The sequence below is a fragment of the Zalophus californianus genome, chromosome 10 (assembly GCF_009762305.2).
Source record: "Zalophus californianus isolate mZalCal1 chromosome 10, mZalCal1.pri.v2, whole genome shotgun sequence".
Classification (NCBI taxonomy): Eukaryota; Metazoa; Chordata; class Mammalia; order Carnivora; family Otariidae; genus Zalophus; species Zalophus californianus.
The window spans coordinates 56717327-56739250 of record NC_045604.1 but is presented as its reverse complement, the minus strand read 5'-3'; the positions used below and the strand labels follow the sequence as shown (position 1 = coordinate 56739250).

Genomic DNA, 21924 nt, shown 5'->3' with positions numbered 1-21924 from the left:
GGGTTTCTTGTATCAATTTGAAAAGATGTAATTTTTAGGTTACAGTTGCAATTTAAAAATTTACTTGCCTAACTATGTTCATAGAGGCCTCCTCCCATCCTTTCACATCTGAGGGGCTCCTAATTAGCCACTTGATACTGTCAACACAAATCTGGATTCCTTTTTAAGACTGTATTGTCTTTTACTTTCTGACAGGCCAAAATGAAAGTGCTTTGATTTTGGCTGGAAAAACCTGAAATGGAAAGAATTTCTGAAAAACTGGGATGTATTAACTTTAGTAAAAAAAATAAATAAATAAAGGAAGATAGCAGGAAGGGAAAAATGAAGGGGGGGAATCGGAGGGGGAGATGAACCATGAGAGATGATGGACTCTGAAAAACAAACTGAGGGTTCTAGAGGGGAGGGGGGTGGGGGGATGGGTTAGCCTGGTGATGGGTATTAAAGAGGGCACGTTCTGCACGGAGCACTGGGTGTTATACGCAAACAATGAATCATGGAACACTACGTCAAAAACTAATGATGTACTGTATGGTGATTAACATAACAATAATAATAAAAGAGATAAACAAAGAAAAGAGGCTCAATTTATATGATATTACTTGAATATAATGCAGATTTATGCCCACAAAAGAGAAGATATTCAGGAAATCATTAATTATGGCCCTGTTTGAGTCTATTCAAAAGACTATTTTATAATTTTTAACTCAAAGGACATAAGAAAGCATTTGTTGATTGTGCCTCTCTAGTCTGAAATGAGACTGTAGAAATATGTAGCTTTTCCATAAAAACCAACAGAGACATACACAGATTTTACATTTACCTACCATTAACTATTAAATAGAAGTATATGCAGTTTAGAAAATTACTAATCATTCTTCTGAAATATAAAAACAAAGCAACATTTGAAAATTGATTCCACTACAGACTGTCCCATTTGTCTCTTTGAAGTAGATCTGAGCTATTTAATTAATAGAAGGCACTAAGCAGTTATGAGGTTACCAAGTGGTTTGGGCTACTACTGAAAGACTGCATATTGACCTAAAATTCCTACAGGATTATAATCTACAGGATTATAGTCTATAATTAATCTCCTTAAGTCCAGACATCTCCTCCATTTCCAAATAACCACCAATGGAATTTTACTGCCCCCCCTTTTTTTTTAAATGAGAAAACCTGATACAAATCTTTGTAATCTAAAACTCTTTCAATTAAAAGTTTTGAGAGTTCATCAATAGTTATGCTGTCAATGTTAAAAGAAGTTCAAAGACTAAAATGTAGTGTCATATGTTCCCTTGGGAATATCTATCTGCTTGCCTACCTACCTACCCACCTACCTACTTTACCTACCTACTATGTAAAATGAAAGGTTTCTACTCAGTAAACCTTGCTCATGAGATGGGAAGCATCAGAAATCAACATTCACATCAAACTGTGATATAATGGCTCTCCTCAAACCTCGCAATTATTCAAATTATGTTTTGTAGGACATTGATATGTTTGTAAAGAGGCATTGTCTCTACTACAAAGCCACATCAAGTTGCTATCTGGGCTAATCCTTCCAAAGTGCTTGTTGTTCTATGAAGTAATTAAATTCTAGGGAATTACCAGACCATCAAAGTATAATGTTTTATTAAACAGCCTATATAATTCAAGAGGTTGTATTTCAATAATAATGTGATTCTTTGTCAAGTATTGCACTGCTTAGCTTAAAATGAGAAAATATCTGAATCTATCACTCTATTTGCTTTGTTATCTAAGAAAATTTCAGCACATCTTTAAAATTTTTTTAATTTTATTTTTTTCCAGCTTTGAGAGATAACTGACATATAACATCATCAGATTATCTGTTTTTTTCTCTTTAAAAAAATACTAAAGGTGTATAATCTTTTGTAATGGAAGTTAAGAAATTGCAATACTCCAAATAGCATACTCTTAAAAAACTGTTTATTAAGATAGAGTGGCATTCTTTTCTTTTCTTTTAAAGATTTTATTTATTTATTTGACAGAGAGAGAGAGAAAGCAGATACACAAGCAGGGGGAGTGGGAGAGGGAGCAGCAGACTCCCTGCTGAGCAGGAAGCCAGATGTGGGGCTCGGTCCCAGGACCCCAGGATCATGACCTGAGCCGAAGGCAGACGCTTAACGACTGAGCCACCCAGGCAGGCACCCGAGTGACATTCTTTTCTAAAGATTAATTCTGTGTCCTCTAAAGATTAAGGACAATTCAGAAATGTATAATATATTTGTTTATTCATTTATTTAATCATTTATTAATGATTAAATTTATTAATCAGTTTAATCAATTAAATATATTAATTATTCATTTATTCATTTATTTATTTAATCAAGGTGTGGGAATAACCTAAGAATGTATTAGACCAACCATGTCCAAATACTGACAATATACTTAGTATTAATTCATTAATTCCCTTTCTAGGTCTGTTAACACATTACCCTTAAATGTTTTCAAAGAAAAAAAGTTGCTATAAAGAATAACATCTCAAAAAATTATATTTTAACCCTGAACCATAAGCTTCTCAAAGGGAAAGTGATTAATTCTTACTGATCTCTATATCCCTAGAGCCCATTCAAGTGCTTGTCAATTAAAAAGGTTACTGAGTAAAGGAAAATTTAAGTGTTAAAACATTTAATGCACATCCTTGCCTTGATGATCTTTATTTTATACTCTATAAAGTTAATTTCATTTGTCATTACTCTATAATTTCATTAAATCTCTTTAAGTAAAAGTTAAAGGTATCTTTTGGAAATAACAAAATAACCTCCAACAGCACATATGCTATACTTCTGATTTACTGATTACCAACAGGTCATTATTTAAGACCCAGTAATAAGAAAGAAATATCAAAGAAACCCCCTTTTATTCAATTTAAGTATGACATAGAATTTGTTTCTAACAGAACATAAGCTATTTGGTAATGAAAACTAATGTAAAACTTATAATATCCCTTTTGGCAATTTTTTTTTTTTATGGTAGAGAATGCTTACATTCAGTATAGATGAGTATTTCTTAGATTCAAATAGATATGTAGTAGTATAATATGTGGGTACTAAGAATTTCTTAATTCAATCCTAACTACAAAGGCAAGCATCTTTATCTGTATAAAATACTGCAGTTCAAAAGACAGTTTTTATCTTATATATGTTATTCAAAAATTTCTCCTATAGCATAGGTTCCTATCTCAAATTTTATAATACAAGCATATTATATATATCAATTACATATATAATAAATACTATGCATTGTACATTTGAAAGATTACTGAAATAGTAAAGATTAAATATAAAATTAAGACACTGAAAGTTAACACTGAAAACAAAATACAGCATGGAAAATGGAGTAAGACATATACGTGTTTGAGTAACAGCTCTGACCCTTATAACTCATTTATTAAACAAGTACCGAGAACTAGAGTCTGCCAGGCACTGTAGATAACAACATTGAGTAAGAAGTCTGGTCTTCTGGAGACTACATTCTTGTGGAAGGAGGTTGATAAACAAGTGAACCACAAAACAGATGATTAGGGTGCTAAAACAGTAACTATAGGATGGGGGAGAAAGAGCTGCTTTGATAGTTTCATCGGAAAAAGACTCTCTGAGGAAGTAGTATTTGAGGAAAAGGGAGGAACCAAGAAAGACTCCAAAGTCTATGGCTTGACCTACTGAATGATGGTGACATTCACTGAGATGGGAGATTAGGGGACGGACCTATTTGCATGTAGGAAATCAAAGTTACATTTGATGATTTTATGAAACATTCAACTGGATATGTTAAACAGTGACAGGAATGGCTGGTACTCAGAGAAGAGGTCTCAGATGAAATGTAAGGTTATAGTTTGTATCTAAGGCCATGGAATCTAGATGAAATCCTTTAGGTAGTGGGTGTCATAGAGAACACAGCCAAAGCCCTGAAGTAAGCAGTGTTAAAAGGTGAAAAGGAAGGGGTGCCTGGGTGGCTCAGTCGGTTGAGCGGCTGCCTTCGGCTCAGGTCATGATCCTGGGGTCCTGGGATTGAGCCCCACATCCGGCTCCCTGCTCAGCAGAGAGCCTGCTTCTCCCTCTCCCTCTGCCTGCCACTCTGCCTACTTATGCTCTCTATCTATCTGTCAAATAAATAAATAAAATCTTTAAAAAAAAAAGTGAAAATGAAGAGGACTATCCAGTACAGAACACTGGAAAGGAATGGAGAAGGGCTCAGTGGAAAATCAGAAAAATGGGGTATCTTGAGAGATGAAAGAAGATAATTCAAAAAGCAGGGCCTTGACATCTGTGCCAAACACAGCTGAGTTAAAGACAAGAAAGGTCCACTGGACTTGGTACTATGAAGGTTACTGGTGATTTCCACTAGACTGAAGAACCTGAAGGGTAGATGGGAGTCTTTTGAGGAGTATTACATGAAAGCAGTGGGAAATGAGCAGTTGGTAAAATGTGATGTGGGGCCAAAGAGAATTTCACTAGGGGGATTCCAGATTATGATTATAAACTGGCAGGACTGACCCAGGAGAGGGGAAAGAAGGGTGGTGTGGAAGAAGTCCTTGAGGAGGCAAGAAGGGATGGAATTCAGAGCAAATAAACGGACTGGACTTTGAAAAAAAAGGACACTTCCTTAATTGTAACAGAAGGGAGAAAAAAAGATGGGTAAAAATAAGAGATTAACTGGTGGAATGATAACCATGGGCAAGCTGCTTAACTTGATAAGCTTTGGTTTTCTTAATAATAATGTCTTCTTCCCTGAGCTGTTATTTTAGATAAGGAATGTAATAAGCAGCAATCAGCATACTGCCTGGCACTCAGCAAATGTTTTTCAATAAATACCATCACTATTAATCGACATATCTGACTGTAGACAGATGCGAAACCATTTCAGAGAATAACTTTTCAAATAAGACAATTCGAATAAAGATTAAGTCTGTATGGTATTGAAGGCTGTGTTGTTTCTATTCCTTTCCAATAGTTTCATTTAAAACTGGACCGGACTGTTCATGTTCTAGAAACAAACTTTTTTGAGCAGCTTCACTTAGTTAAGATTTTCTTTTTTAAAGAACAACAAAAACTTGAAAAAAATTAATGTTTACTTTGTGCAGAAATTTTCTGTGGACTTTCAAATAGAGAATTTTGAGTGGGTTATGGACTAATGGTCTCATGCAGATTTAAAGTTGCAGAAAAACAAAGAAACAGACTATAGAACAGCCTTCCCTACCAGATACAGAAGCTAAAATTTTATTTGTCTCAATCATTTTTTTCACCTGCAAACTATGATGTTGCAGTTTAAGTACACATAGACAGGTTTATTGGAAAACACGGTAATTCCAAGAGAACAAACTAAAATTTTAAAGTTCAACACTTCTACATTATATGTAACACCTGCTGGAAAGGCCTAGGGCCATTTAAAATTTTCAAGCCACTCCTTTCCTACCCTCCTTTCTTACTGGGGTAACTAACAACTGGCACTTTTCCCAAAGTGGGTCCTCCCTCTGTTTTATCAGGAGATGTGATTTTATTGCCTCCAATTTAGAAATATTCTGAGTTTCAATTCATTTTTAGTCATGGTTTTTATGATAGTGATCTAAATCAATGAATGTGTATTATGCCCAACATTTTTACTTTTATGAGAGTAGAAATGCCTTACTCTGTGAAAGCAGATGGCTATAACAGTAACTGTGACTTCAATGGTGAGAAACTAAAGGCAGCTTTCTATCTAATTTATTTTATAATATATCATATTTACATATTTAAATATGATCTATATAATCATATAGTATTAATAGAGTATATTTATCAATGGCTATCATCTAAAATGGCCTCTAAGTTTGAATTTCTTGGGAGGGAAGTTAAATTCCAGTTGCCAACTACAAAATAAGACAGACTAAAAGATTAAAGGTGTAAGTGAAATAAAGTTAACAACATATATTAACTGAGTCAAATAATGCCTCAACTGAGATTTCACTGTAGCCAAAAAAGAAAATAAAAAAATATAAGATTTTATTATACTTCAGTATGCAGATATATACATTTAATAATGTATAAAATTCAGCTTGCTTAATGTGATTTTGAATTTCCATTGGTTTACTCAACAGATATTTATAATATTACTAAGTATGACCCATTTGATTAAGATAGTTCAGTAGGTGCTTATAAAAATGTTATTTCTGGGGCACCTGGGTGACTCAGTCCTTAAGCGTCTGCCTTCAGCTCAGGTTGTGATCCCAGGGTCCTGGGATGGAGCCCTGCATCAAGCTCCCTGCTCCATGGGAGGCCTGCTTCTCCCTCTCCCACTCCCCCCTTCCTTGTGTTCCCTCTTTCTCTGTGTCTCTCTCTGTCAAATAAATAAATAAAATCTTTTAAAAAAAGTTTTTACTTTGAGAACAGCTCTTATAGACATCAACTTTTTTGAAATCCTTTAAATTCCCCTAAATACTATAGAATCTTCTCTATAATCAAAAGTGAAAAATAATGTTCTGACTTATTAAATAAACTCATTAGGTAAAAATTTATGTTAAAATGGAACATACAACATAAAGTAATAACAAATTAGCTTATTTTATTTGAAGAGAAAGGAAGGGTTGGTGTTTCAAAAGCATTAAAGGGGACTCAATTTGAATCTCAATGGTGGTATATATGCATGTGCACCCACCTCTTCACCCCTCCTCAACACATGCACACCTTTCGCCTCTCAGTTTATTAACATTCTAAATCTTTCTCCCAGGTTTGGCTTTGCAACCACTTACTTGATAAAGTAGGTCACTTAAAAAGGAAGAAAGCCCAATAAAATGAATTACAAAGACAACAAGATTAAATTGATTGCACTGTTTTCATATATTGTAGCTAAAATTTTGCAAATATGCAGTTGGCTGTGGTTTGGCATTTAACAGCATGCGATCAGTAAGGAGGAGGAAATTTTATTCTCATTAACTGTTGCAGATTTACTGCAGTGAAAAAGGGCTATGTAACCCGAGATGTGACAGTACAGAAAGATCAAAGCCATGGACTGGAAACTAAATAAACCCTCTGGCTACTTCCTGCAAGGAAAATTCACTTTGGCAATGTAAAACAGAGCCCAGTTAAAAACTACTCTCAGTTTTATGAGCTGTCATAGCAGCTCAAGTGGTTTGGACCGGCTGAGTTTAGAACATTATATTTCCTTGTTTTTGTCTTAGATACTTCTGTAAGCAGTTTTATAGACCCCCCCTTTTTTTTTAAACACAATAACCAAAAAAATTTTTTAAAAAAGGCAACTCTTTTCTTTTGGTTGAAACTGAGAAGGTAACCACTAAAGTTATTAAAGCAGGCAGGTCTTCATTTGCACATTCTTTTCTCATTTACTACAATTTAATATTTTGCTTTCAGATTTATTTGGCAATTATACATATACTTTAATAATTCATCTGCAATCTATACAATTCCTATTCAAAATAAGTGCAAATCAGTTTACAGAACCCATATGGTTCATATATGAAGGGTAAGCTATTTGTAATAGCACATCTGGAAGGACTATGGGCAATATGGGAAATATGGGAATTAATTAATATTGTTTAAAAACCTATAGGCTCTAGACTTCATATTTTTTAAATAAATAAAAAATATTTGATTTAACATTTCTAATATAAGGAATTTTTAACAATTGTTCATGAATACTTAAATCATATTGTTAATCAAAACACAGATGACCTACAATAAATCAACTTTAAATTAGAAAATATCTCTGAGTTTAGGAGTAAACTCAATGTCACCAAATCCAGATTTATAGGAAATAAGAGATGACACACTGTGTTTTCCTCTCTCTCTTTTTTTTTTTTTGGAGGGGGTGGTGGTGTTTATCAAACAAATTGCTTACAATTTTGTTATTTTAATTAGAATGTCACTAAGCAAGGCTTTAAAATGTTAATTTAAATCCCATTCCTCAAAAAAAACCCTCATTTTTTTGAAACTAAGAGCATGTCATAAAAGCAGTCATATCTGCTGATGGACTTTCTACTTTCTTTCCATTTAAATTTACAACTAATTTTTATATATCTGTAGAGTCAACAAAAATGTGATTAATACATATAAAAAATGTATAAACTTTAACACTAGATAATCACTCTTAAAAGGTGGTGATATAATTAACTTCCTAGTCATGACTGGATTAACTCCCATGTCATTTCTTCTAGTACAAAGCTACACCATAATTGATGTGTTAACATTTTTATAGGATCTAGTCATAGTCAGATTATTTTTTTTCTAATTTATAGACTCAGTCACGCTGAATTTCATCTAAATAAAAGTCCGAAATAAAGTGACAATAAATTTGGTTTTCTTTGGGAGCATCTTTGGACTTTATATACAGCTAACATGTATGCCTCCAAAAACTCTGCTCAGATCACCAGACTGAAAATTACCACAAACTTAACGAGGGTAGTTTTATTGCCAACTTTTTCTCTTGCTTCTAAATTTCCAAAGGAAAGTAAATCACTTAAAATATTTTTCCAAGTCAGGAGTATAATTTCTCTAGGATAAAACATCTTCCCAAGTTTCCAGGATTCTAAGCCTTGAATTTTGGCTTGTATTTCTATATTTCAGTAAAGTTTACAATTTGCTAATGCTGATGTGTGATAATCTAATAAAATCTGGCCTTAAAAGTTATGGGCCCAAATTACTAATAAAACCTAATTCAATTCTCCTTGGGAAATGCAAATCATTAGTGTCCGAGTAGCAGAACCAAATTTCCTTGCCTTTGTTCAAGGCTAGAAGGAAGCTGTCTCTATAAAATGTCTAAACAAATAAGACAAGTAATACTAATATATGAGGATTCATGTATAGGCATAAAATAATAGCATCATGTATATAAACATTTACATTGGTTAATTAGCTAAATAAATAATTTGTAAGAGATACTAACTTATAGCCTGAGATTATTTTACTCATTTCATCCTCCTTTTTTACATGAGTAGATTATTCTGTGTGGAGAACCTAATGAACTAGTAAGTACCTATGAGAATTTAATAGTAATGAACTAATTAGTTAATGTGTTAATACACTTTTTCTTTTTTTTAAATGTGTGTGTTAATACATTTTTAGCAACTTGCCTCCAAGCAATCTGAAGCACCAATTTGTAATAAACAGTGTCAAATGTATTAAAATAAAGTAGGTAAACAAGGTACTGCATAACAAAAAGCACATATCTTACTCTGAATTTTAATAACATTTACTCTAAGACACTCTAAAGCACAGTTCACTGTTAGACTAACAAATTTGCTTGCCTTTTGGAGGCCATAATGGTATAACAGTAAAGGCTTCACTATTAGCTATGTGGTTTTGGACTAGTCCCTTAAAAATCTCTAAGCCTTCCTTTCTACATATGTTAAAATGAGGACGATACTATTCTTTCCCTTATCTACCTCACACATTATTGATGATCAAAAGAAATACATGATGATATAAATGCTAACTAAATGCAAGTTATTAGTCTGTATACTTTGATTTAGACAAAAAAAAAAACACCTTGAACCATTTTATTCCTTGAAACTTTTAGAAGGGTCCTAAGACATTCCATCTTCTGAAGTAAAAAAATAACTGGCAGAATTGCTATGGGAGTATTTAGAAAGAAAAATGAAATTTAATGTAAGAATTATGTTACAGCAAGAGTCTCATAGTGTAAAAATCACTTATTTGCATTGGTTTAATTCTCTCAACAGAATGTGTTACATAGCTATTGCCACTCTTGTTCTCCTGTTTTCACCATCCCACAAGTTTAAAAGTAAAATTTCATTACCTTAGATAAAATTTTACCTGTCACATGGTATTATTTCTTATAAATGGTTTTATTCATTTTAAGATATTTCACCATACATTTCTGGTTGGTTAATATTGATGAAAGGAGGAAGAACTTAAAATTCTTATTATAATTACATTATTATTATTATAGCACTAATTACTAGGCTTGAAATACATGTTTACATATATTAAGAACAATGCTATTTGGATAACCTAATACAATTATAATAAAAATTGCACATATCTAGATATTTTTAGACCAAATCAAATACCGACACAGAGCAACTTTTAAAAAGTAAATAGAATATTGTCTGTTACCCAACCTCCATCAGCTTCTATACAGAGGTTCTACTCTAAGTGTTTTAATCATGACTTCACAAAATTGCATTTAAACTGAGAAGTAACTCTTGCAAATACCCGAAACTAGATACAGTCAAGAACAAATTATTAGGGACCTATGCAAATGTGTATGAAAGGAACAGAGAGTCAATAAGATATATAGTTAAGTGCCTTGCATATACAAAGCATTCAGTAAGTTTTTGTTTTTTAATATTATATACTCTTTAGTAATAGGCTTATCTTAAAATGAAAATATGTTTACATATTAAATCAATGAATCTCTTGTCTTAATGTTTTAATACATGGAAAGAAATATAAATGGAATGACCAAACACTCCAAACATACTGTCCAATTTCATTACTAGAAATCAGAGATGTGGCAGTGGTATATTCACTTTATGCTATCAAAACATTAGGGGTGAATAACAATTTTTTAAAAGAATTTTCAATAAGGAAAAATCAAATTAAAAGATCTCTGTGATCAATTCTTTAAAAAGTGGAGAATTTATGTAAAGTGATTATCTATTGCTAAATATATTTATTTTTACCTATTTTGACCTTCATATTTATGTTCTTAAATCAGAACACTGGTGTAATCTAATCTGTGAATAAAATCATGTGGCACAAAAGCAGATGCTAAAAATAACATTTACTCCACAATAGGTGTACACGACATTCACTACACTTACACTTTGAGACACAAACACTTATTTTTTAATAGTTTATTTATCTAGTGTTTACTTCTAATTACTTCATAAGGATAAATCATTAGAAATGAAATTATGGAGCTATAGGAAGTGAACAATGTAAGGATCTTGTTCTCTATTACCAAATACATTCCTCAAAGGTTTTATCCATTTAAATTCCCACAGAGGTGTATCCGAGTACTACTTTGCTCCTATGGGTGGGTATAAGGATTAAAAAAATTTTGGCAATTGAAGGTGAAAATGGAATCTGCTTCCTTTATTTTGTAACCACCATGTCTGAAAAAAATTACTAAAGTCGGGAGATTTTTTTTTTAAGACTTCTCATGAATGTTCTCCTCTGAGAAAAATCAATAGGTAAATAAATGAATAAATAATAAACTATAACCATTTTTGATAAAAATTTAATAGCACAGTAAATAAAGCAGTATTTTACTGAATGAATATCTTTAAGAGATTTCATAAGTATATACCAATTCATTTAGTTCCTAAAATGCTGCTGAACAAATGGCTGGTCTCAATGTGTATCAATGGAGCTATTTCTAGGAGGTTCTTTTCATTTTCTTTTGATCCTTCCATATGATTTCTATACTACTTACTCAGTAATGAAGGTCACTAAAACTTTATTAGAAGAGAAGAGTATGGGTTATCACTGAAAGTTGATATGGGACTTATCAAAGAAGGTATTTTATAAGCATATTTACATTCCTCTCAATATAAAAGAACTTCTTGACAAGCCAAATGAAGGGTTCTAAGAAAGATAATAATTTGATTTCTCCTTTGAATAACTGCTTTGAAATACTCTAATATATTGTTCTAAGAATAATATGTACTTCTGTAAACACTACACAATGACATTTAGACAGAGAATATGTAATTTTGAGGTTACTTTTTTCAAATGAAAAAACGGACTAAATAGCTGAGTATAATTAAAGTGGCCTGAGAGCTAAAGAAATAAGTCTAATTTTGACATGTAGAATCATTGTCTCAGGAAGAATTACACATTTAAAAATTTGGATAAAAGATTATTTTTTATATATTAAGAAAATAATTTGTTAGTTCTACTCAGGATGATTTTAAAAAGTGCAACTATCATTTCAACTGTGATTTAATGTTTGAAAAAAATAAATTAGAAAGAATGGAATAAAAAGTGTGTATGTATAATATATAATACATATAATGGACAGAATAGTTAATGCCCAAGTATTCTCAGAAAGGGAAAGAATGAAGCAGGCTATCTAAAACACACACAGAAAATGAAAGTGTAAGAATCAGATGGCTCAGATAAAGCACACATCTATTTCATCTTTGACTCCAGTGAAACGGTCAGTAAATGACATCACTGTGCCAACCACAAAGAACTCCAGGCCCTCTGAAAAATATTTTTCAAAGCCCCAAGGAAACCTAAGCAGTCTCTGCAATTTTTTTCCCAGTTTATGAAAATTGGATTCCTATAAAAGAAAAATGGACCATTTTTACTGCAACAAAAACTGATTTGTAAAAGCTGGAAGCAGTTTAAAAATACTCAACATGAGGTTCTTGTTAGTCTTGAAAAGTAAGAGTTATAATAAAAAAAACGGTCCAAAAATATGGTGTGGATATATTGTATATAAGGGGGAAAAAAGCTAGTCCTACTCCTATTATTTTTAATTAGCTTCAATAGCAAGTTCCACTTTACTTTCTAACACCAGTTCAGATTTTTTTTGGAGGCGGGGGGGCGGGGGGGAGATTTACATCTAACCCTCTGGGATTGGCAGCTCTATAGCTAATGCCTTGGAGCCCTAATGGATTTTGCATCACCTCTAAACGTTGGAAAATTCTGGCACCAAGAGGTTCTAACTGATAGTGACACATGTCTAAAACCCAGGATTTGCTGTCCAACTGCCAGTATCTATTTTATCAAACATCCAGTCTCCTCTGCAGAATGGGATAGATGAGTTTAACTTACTGTTTCCAATTAAACTGCCTTGGTTTATTACAAAAGTGTAGGCATTCAGATTAAGAAGGATCACTTGGATTTTAATACCAATTTAATGGTTTAAATCACTAAGAAAAATACCAACTGAAATGGTTTAAACCATTCTCTAAATCTGGCTTAGTGTCCCCATTTTTAGACCTATTTGTCCTATTACTAAACTCTGTCATTTTAGGAATAAAGTGAAGAATTTTTCTTTGAATAATTAAAAAAAAAACCCTCATCATACAAATTAGAAATTTATTTTTTACCTTTCAGGAACTTGGGATCATCTACTTTACCTGAACCCACTAAAACTAATATATTAAAAAACCACAAGGACTGAGAAGCCATGCATACTGGCTGAAGAGCATGCCACTTGGCACTGTCATATCGTTTCACGTTCTCAAATCATTAAAAACAATGGTAAAGAAAAAATTCACATTTTATACATTAATTTTTAAAAAATTCTTCTTCCCAGTAACTTGACAGTGCTTATTTATAAAAGACATATGACAAAGAACAGGGAAAATTTTTGTTAAGTCATCTGGACAATTTCCTTGATTTAAAGAAAAAAACCCTCAAAATAGGTAACATTTCCTCTTTTTACAAGTATTTAAAGAAACTTTTTTCAATATTCAGAACTCAATCAAGACATTGTACTTACAAATTTCATTATTAACTCAAATTTTTCATGTTGCCCATTAAGTCCACATATTCTCATCTTTCCAAAGAAGATGAAGAATAAGAGTCCAATATTCTCTGTTCACATTTCTCAAAAAATATTCCTATTTTGTTTAAAATATTCCTATTTAAAGTAAAAAGTTTCAAAAGTAGTATTTTAAGGCAATGTTATGTGATCTAATAGGCTTTAAATTTACCTATTGGATATCAGAAGCTGAAAGGTAGCCATTAGTTTAAAATTTCACATCTGGGACAGTATGCAGCAAAATGATCATGCCAAATATGTGAGTAATTATGTAGCAATTTAAAATACTTAAATCTTTGCAGAATTAAAAAGTAAGCCAGAGTTAAGATCCATAGTTTGTTACTATCAAAGAAGAGCACAGAAATCCTATTAAAAGAGAATCCTAACCAACCAAAAATGACTGAATAAAAGAAAGAGTAAATGATTCCAGAGTAGGTCAATAAAACAAACTATAGCAAAAAGCAACTATGAGTATTGGGTTATACTGTATACTTTCTCTGTATCTCTGCTGATACAATTTACAGTCCCTTTTTATTTGATTACTTACAAAAAAACTAACGAAATTCATTGTAAATTATTTCTTCTGGAAATAAAAAGAGAAAAGGATACAGTTATGTGATTTAAGGCCTGAAAAATTACAGAAGACAAGAGATGAAAGACTTAACTTTCTCAGGGGAAGTTTTTTTTTTTTTTACAGGTCAAACAATTCTCAAATCAAAATGATTATAATAAGTAAGTATTTCACTCCTTTGATTTGAAAAAAATAGTCTATAGTATGTTTTATTAGCTAATCCTTTAAGCCAACATAACTGTGATGTGTCTTTTATGATGTAAAAGAAGCAACTGAAATATTTCTACCCTTGAGAAGGAACTGAAAGTACAAAGGTAAGAGGCTTTCCCAAAGTCTTTTTTAAAAAAAATTATTAACAGAACTGGGGAATAAAATCCTGAAATCTTTGGACACAGTGTATAATTTATTCATTGGATACCACTATCTCTTAAAACACTTTTATTGTTTTATAAAATGACCATTTTTGAAAACCAGAAATGAGAGATTTTGTTGAATTGAGCTCATAAGTTCACTGTTTTGAATACTCAATTTTAATCGAAGTGTTCAGGTTCTTAATCATATAATTATATAAAAAAATGAAAGCAAGTCTTTCTGAAATTAGTAATGCATGACTAGTATTAGTCTGCTTTCTTTAGATTGGCAATATCTGCCAGAGATACCAAAATAATGTTTTTGTTCATAGTGAAACATAAATGGCACAATAATTAATTTTGTAATGTTATCGGCAAAAATTTCAATATAAATAATTAGGATTATACACCCAAATCACTTCTTCCTTTTCCAATTATGTTTCAGAAAACATTTTTACAGTGAATTGTCACATGATGGAGTATAGTAGTTACAATGATTAAACAGAGCCTCTATTTAAATAATTATAGCTAATATAGACAGAAACATCAGAAGCAATCAAAAGCCATATGCTTTCTGATATTTAACCATGTTTAACTTTTATGTCCTGAGGCAAGAGTTTCTTACCATGAAAATCCAGTACACCAATGAAACTATTTCTGAAGTGTTATTATTTATTTAAAGTCCACTACAGAATACTTAACTATATATAAGGTTATACTGTGTTTCATGTAATACTCCTAAGTTTTCAACATGCTTTTAAACTCTGGGTCACAACCATCAATGAACTATGAAATCATATAGTAGGTTGCAATCTGCATTTCAAAAATGAAACAGAATAGTGCATTACAGGTACTAAGAGTAATTACCATTTAAAAAATTTTTTGTTTTATTATATGTATAGGTATATATGTATATAAACAAATATATAAACATATATATAAACATATCTTTGTGCATGCACTAGGTTGCAATATGAAATGTATTTCTTCATGTGAGTTGTGGTAAAAAAAAAAGACAAAAACACTTAAAAAGTCACTATAGTATGTTATGTTTCCTTCCAAATTAGGCATCACGTTATACTAGAAAGAACCTAAAATTTGGAGATATATAGACGGGAGTACAAATTTTTTCTCTACCACCCTACTTTTGTGAGTTGACAAGTTAAACTTAAATTATTAGAGCCTTGATTTCTTCTTTTGTAAAATGGCTATAATAATACTTGCTTTAAAATGTTGCTGTGTACGTTAAAATAAATGAAGAATATTCATAAAATAGATTATACACAATAGATGATCAATATTGCTTGCAATAATTATTGGATTAAAATGGCTTATTATAAGTGATCATTAAGAATTATAACATATTGGTTGCAATTTTTTTTAAAGAAAAAAAGAGTCTTAAGGGCAACTAAGACTCCACCTATTCATCGAACCAGTATAATGTGAAATTTCAACAGTCAGACTAAATTAAAATATTATACCTCTAAGAATGATATGAAGAGGAAAATACTGTACACACTTTCTGATAAAATTTTAAAAATCTATGACACTAGTAATGAAATGAGATATCTGCTGGGAGAAACTTTACTATAATTGTACAACAATGCCGAAATGCCGTATTTTTTTTTCTTTAAATCTTTTATTTGAATACCATGCAGGGAAGAATAGTCTTTAATTGAATCAAAATGTCAACTTTGAAAAACAGTGATGTCTGAATAATTATTAAAATAATGTATTGTGTTCTTATATTTTACTGGCTTTGGAAAATACTTAGGAAACAATCTAGTTCATTAATTTGGCAAAGGTACTGTCTATTTCAACGGACAGCCTGTATTTTCCAAAGCGATGAAGCATTTTTTTTTCCAGATCTGCAATCTCCATTTTTTTAATACAGAAAATGTGACTCCGTAAGTTAATTTAATATCAAACAAGCACGTTCTTGAAAATGTTGAGGATTTTTTCCTCTTTAATGAAAATAGAGAAATGGGGGAGTGAAGAGAATTCCATTTTTCAAAAACAAGGGAAACACCATATATTAGATTTTTCTTGGAAGTATTTACCTGCCAGGAAATGAATGCTGCCCAGCTACATCTCCATTTTGAAGGTGATAATCATTGAAGAAATCTGGACTTATGGCTCCTTCAGAAGCAATTAATCCATCTAGAAAGAAGGAAAATTGTTAAGTAGTGAAACATATTGGTAGGGAATAAAAAGGAAACTACTCTATCAAGCAACACAATAAAAAATAATCTATATATTAAAAGAGAAATGTTAGCATGACATGCTACTCTCTCTGGGAATATGAGCAGAAGACCGTACATACTTAAGTGTTCACAACAATGCAGCAAAACAAGTGAACATTTATTGAGCACCCACTATGTGGTAGTACTATACTAGCACAGAGATAAATAAGACAATCTCTACCTTCAGGGGACTTACAGTCTTGTGTAAAAAATAGATAAAAGATAAGGGGTGAGGTGAGGTAGTGTAGGATAGTAAGGATGGTCAAGGCTAAGGAAACAATGAATAAAGACAAGGAGACATTAAATAGCATGGTGTCAGTAAAGAGCAACATTTTATACCCAGACAGCTTCATTTGTGTAGAATAATTAAGAAATTAAATATTTCAAGTAAGTTAATTTCTAAATAAGCAATGCTTGACACTTTCAGTGCCAACCTTAAAACACACACACAAACTTGGGTTAGAAATGTAAGTATATTTTATATTCTCTGTGTTTTTAAAAAGTATATTGAACATAATTTGTTACTTCTTGATGACTTAATCTTCATTATAAGTATAAATTACTTTTTTGTCATGCCCTAGGTTATTAGAAATATTTGACTACCTATGCTAATTTGGCTTTACACCACTATGCTTTCGAGGAATTCTTTTCTTTGTTTATAAAGTGCTCCTTTCCTTTATCTAAGTCTTTATTATTGCTTCCTGATGATTTTATAATGATACTACTTTTTTATTTATTCTAATCTAAGAAACTAGATAACCTATTATTGATAGAATTATGAATAAGTTAAGAATAAGAAAAGAATTTGAGGAAAAAAGCTCTAAGTAATGGTTTCTGGGCTAACGTAGGCATAGAAGAAATGTATTTCAGTATGTGGCTTTTGTAATAATTACTTGGAAAGCTCTCAGGCCTTTTAAAGTTTCCTTTTCTGAAAGTATTCTGGGTTGTTAAGTGACCTATAGATAAATGTTGGCTAGGTCATACTCACAACATTGTTTATAAAGTTGGCACATAGTAAGCAAATTATTTAGATCATCACCAGATGATCATTTTACACCTACCATTTGCATAATAATACTCTGCTAGGTTCTGTGGGAAATACAAAAAGTTGCAATATATAATTTGTTTTCAAGAATTTTAGATTAAGTGAAATATAAGACAAACACTTAAGATACAGTTAAATAATACATTTCATTAATAAATGATATACAACAGGAATGAAAGTTATGTACTGAATGAGTACTGGAGGCAGAAGATGGTATAAAGAGATTACTGTGTTCTGTAGGGGGTAGAAAATCTTACTTGGGGAGGAGGGAGGCAGAGAACTGATTTGAGTCTTGAAAGATAGGTAGCAATTAATGATAAAATCTATTTGAGGAGTAAAGTTATTATTATTACAAATCAAGTGAATGGTAAAATTAAGTAATAATGTTGGCAAGTGAGTAAGTGAGGTGATTTGTATTTCCATATGACTCCAGTACCACTTATTTGTTACATATTGTACACTAAAGATTTGTATTATTATATAATTGTTGAATTGCTAACGAATATCTTCGGTATTTTTCTCATTACTTTAGTAAATTTTAAACACTTAAGAGGTAGCTTAAAAGTATCTAATATTATGTCCAGTTTCCATGTCTTTGAAAAGTTGATAAATCAAAAGACCAGCAAAACACCAAAAGTTACAAAAAGTGAAATTATGGGAAATGCCAAGACACAACAGATTGAGAGTTAAACAGTTAGAATAATATTTTATAGGAATTGAAGAGTTCTTAGGAGTGTGGCTAAAATTAACAAGGTTAAGACCACAAAAATCAGTAAGTTCCTCTGTTAAATTACAACCAAATGATTGAAGATCAAAGTTTAAGAAATCTGCCACTTTTAGAGGAACACAACTAAGCAAAGTGACAAAATAAAATATTCATCACACTTTGAAAGTGAATACAAAGATATTCAGCATGCCAGTAGCATAAAAGATTCTAACATCCAGAAAATAAATAAACCAAATAAAAAGATACGTGAATTATAGTTTAAAAGCTTATACATGAAATATGACCTAATGAAGTAAGCCAGATTAAGAAGAAATTAAATGAAAAACTGTTGTCAATTTCTCAAAATCTTCATTTTGATTTGGAGCTCCCATTGTCTTCAAAGGGAAAATGAGTAGCAAAAGGATAAAAGGAATACAGAGAACTACAAACTAGGAGGTCATGAAAAAGAGATCAAACTAAAAATTTGTCTAAGTTTAAAAATTCAGCCAGCAATGTTATAAACCTAGAATACAATTAGGATAATATAATAAACCTGACATTATGTAAGTAAGAAAGAGTAAATTTATTCTTCTGAAATTAATTTTTAATAATCCGAGAGCACAGCAATTCATTCAGTAAACCAAAGCTTCTAGTGTGTCCTTTATAATGTCTTGACAAAATTTAGGCAGCTCTGCTATATGAACAATCCTTTTACTAGAATGAGGAATAAAAGTTAAATTACACCTTAATTAAATCCTCAGCTCAAACACCTCAACTTCTTTGGAATTATCTATTTGTTTCTTAGCATTCTGCATCCAAAGTTAATTCTTTTATAGAAGTAATAAAAAGGAATCGTATATTCTTGACTATAAAGTCTAGATAAATCTAAGAGTGTCCTTCTAAAGCTCCTACTCTACCCTTGATAGCAACAACAAACCAAAGAATTTTATGGAACATTTAAACTACCAGAGAACAAACAGAAGACAGAGATGATATACACCAGAGCACTCTGTAAGCTGTAGAGCATTATAAACATTTAGGTTATTAAATTATATGAAACTTTTAGACCATAGTTATACAACACACCTTTTTGAGGTGCTCCCAGTAATGATGATAAATATGGTAATGAGTAAAATGGGTTATATACTGGAGCAAGAATGAAATCAAAGCAAATTTATTGTGAGCACAGGTAATTTATCAACCTTCTGATTTTTGCAAGTCAGTTAAAAAACTGGCTTATAGACATTGTGAATAAAGGTAAAAAATACAAAAACTCATTATCTTCTTATATACATTGTTACTGAAATAAACTTTTTTTTTTAAGTTAAATGAAAACATAATATTGGGCTCTTTAGTGAACTAGCCAAAAGTGAAATTGTGACTTGTGGGAGAAAATAGATATCAATAATGAAGAAAATGAGCAAAAGAAATTACTAAAATAGAAAAATCATAATTTACTGGGCTACACCTAATAAGAGATATCAGAGAAACATATAGGTAAACGAAAACTATGGTTTTACAATAATCCTGAGACAGAAACAAAGCACTGTAAGCTTCATATTCCAGAAATGTATTTACATATTAAATGCTAAGAATAAGATTCAGCAAGGTGATGAAAAAACAACAAAAAGTAAAAAGTCATTTAGAAATATGTAGTAGCAATACAGCTTTATAAATTACACTTCCTCTGTGGGTAAACATGTTTAAAGCAAACAGTATCATTTTTATGATGCAACAGGAAATTACTCAGTGACTACAATCACAATTTTAGACTCTAAGGAAAAAAGTACTGTAACTAAAGGAGATGCTAGATTCTTATTTTCATATGACAATACTAAGATCCTTTTTAAAAATGAAAGCAAGAGAGAATCCTATATTTTGACATATTTAACAGTTTGAAAATATAGAGGGCAATACTGATGACTAGGAAGCAACAAATGTTATTTCATTTTAACATAAAAGATAAGACCCAAGGAATCACGGGCCATTTATCTTAACTTTTGCGGCTGAAAAGCTACTAAGGCTGCTCTTATCAGAAGCAGCCTACAGTTTCATGGGGACCAGGGACTTAAATAAGATGGTTCAAGTGTTCAAACAAATCTGCAGTTTTACAAATTTCTCTGGTGTTTCTGAAGATGCAACTGCTCACAATGAAAGACAAGAGGCTGCTATTTTCTAGATTTCCATGACACATATCAAGAGATACCACAAAGATTCATTTAGTTGAATTATTCATGGAAAATGAACTAGGTAAAATAATTAATAAACTAAAATAATATAGATGGCTTGATATGAGACCTTTATCTTTATTAAACTAATAGCAATGTAACTTCCACTGAAAAATGTCTACTATATCATCAGTCTACAGAGATTTAAAAAAAAAATATGAGGATATCTAATGATAATATTCCACTCTTCAAATGCTTAAATTTATTTATTTTTCCATCAGCTGTGGCTGCTTCTAGATTTTGATATATAAAAAATATATATAATTCAGATCTCTCACAAAAGCATAAGTTGTACATTTTAATTATAAAATATCAGAAAAGTGTTTATGATCTTCATTTTAAGAGGTTAACCTAAGTGAATTAATTTTGGGAATGTGGTATAATTTTTTAGAAGTTTGTTCTTTAGTTCTAATCATATTAAACAACAAAGCTGAATACTGAGATGGTTAAAAGTTTTATTCAGTTTTGGAAACTAGTAATTGATTCACACTGGAAAGTAGCTATCAATCTTCAAAGCAAGAAACCTGATTCCATAGAATTCTGATTCCTGTTAACAAAAAAATTCATATCATATATATTTTACATTATTTTACTTCATGAATATCTGAGTATGTAAGGAACAGCTGCTTGCCATTACTGAACTAAGATATTCTGGTTGGCTGAAATTAATGATCTACTCCATCTGGTTTGAAACACAAGACAGTATTTCATAACTACTGTAAAGTTCAGTTAGGAAGATATCCATTTAATTTTTAAAGTAAAGTATCAATTTTCCAAGATTCTAGTATCTATATTAAGTATAAAAATAATACAGTGTTTATGGGCAATTTGCACAAAACAAAATTATGAAAACAAAGTGTGAATGAATATATAGCAGGGTGAAAAAATAAGCCATTAATTCAGACATAATATCTTAATGCTTTTCATATCCAACCTGCTACAGATCTTAATTAGAAATCCTTTTCTTCCTCTCAACTAAATGAGTTCAATGAAGTAATATTAATATTGGCAACAGTGCAACACTTTGAAAGCCAGAATATGCAAAAACTTACCAATCTTTGTGCCAAACTCATCCTTGGAAAAAGGCAGGATGGTGGAATCAACAGTTATAATATATGTATGATTTATGTAAAAATTAAATCTTACCCTGAAAACACTAGCAGAGTTAAAAAGATAAAACTATTGCTGTAAAGTGTCTGAATCTTCCCAACCAAGTAGAGTTTACTAGTTCGAAATTAAAGCAAAACCATGGCAAAATGAAATACATTGGAAAACAAAACATAAATTAGTTAAGTTATACATTTA

General features: G+C 31.2%; 1 protein-coding gene across 3 annotated transcripts in view; it reads right to left on the bottom strand.

The window, feature by feature from the left end:
- The window catches only part of KIFAP3 (kinesin associated protein 3), a 205754-nt gene that overhangs the window by 13097 nt on the left and 170733 nt on the right, over positions 1 to 21924 (bottom strand). For all 3 annotated transcript variants that reach the window (XM_027612528.1, XM_027612529.1, XM_027612530.1), the window contains exon 19: positions 16458 to 16557. In XM_027612528.1, coding sequence (XP_027468329.1) covers positions 16458 to 16557 — 100 coding nt within the window. The remainder of the gene's footprint in view (positions 1 to 16457; positions 16558 to 21924) is intronic.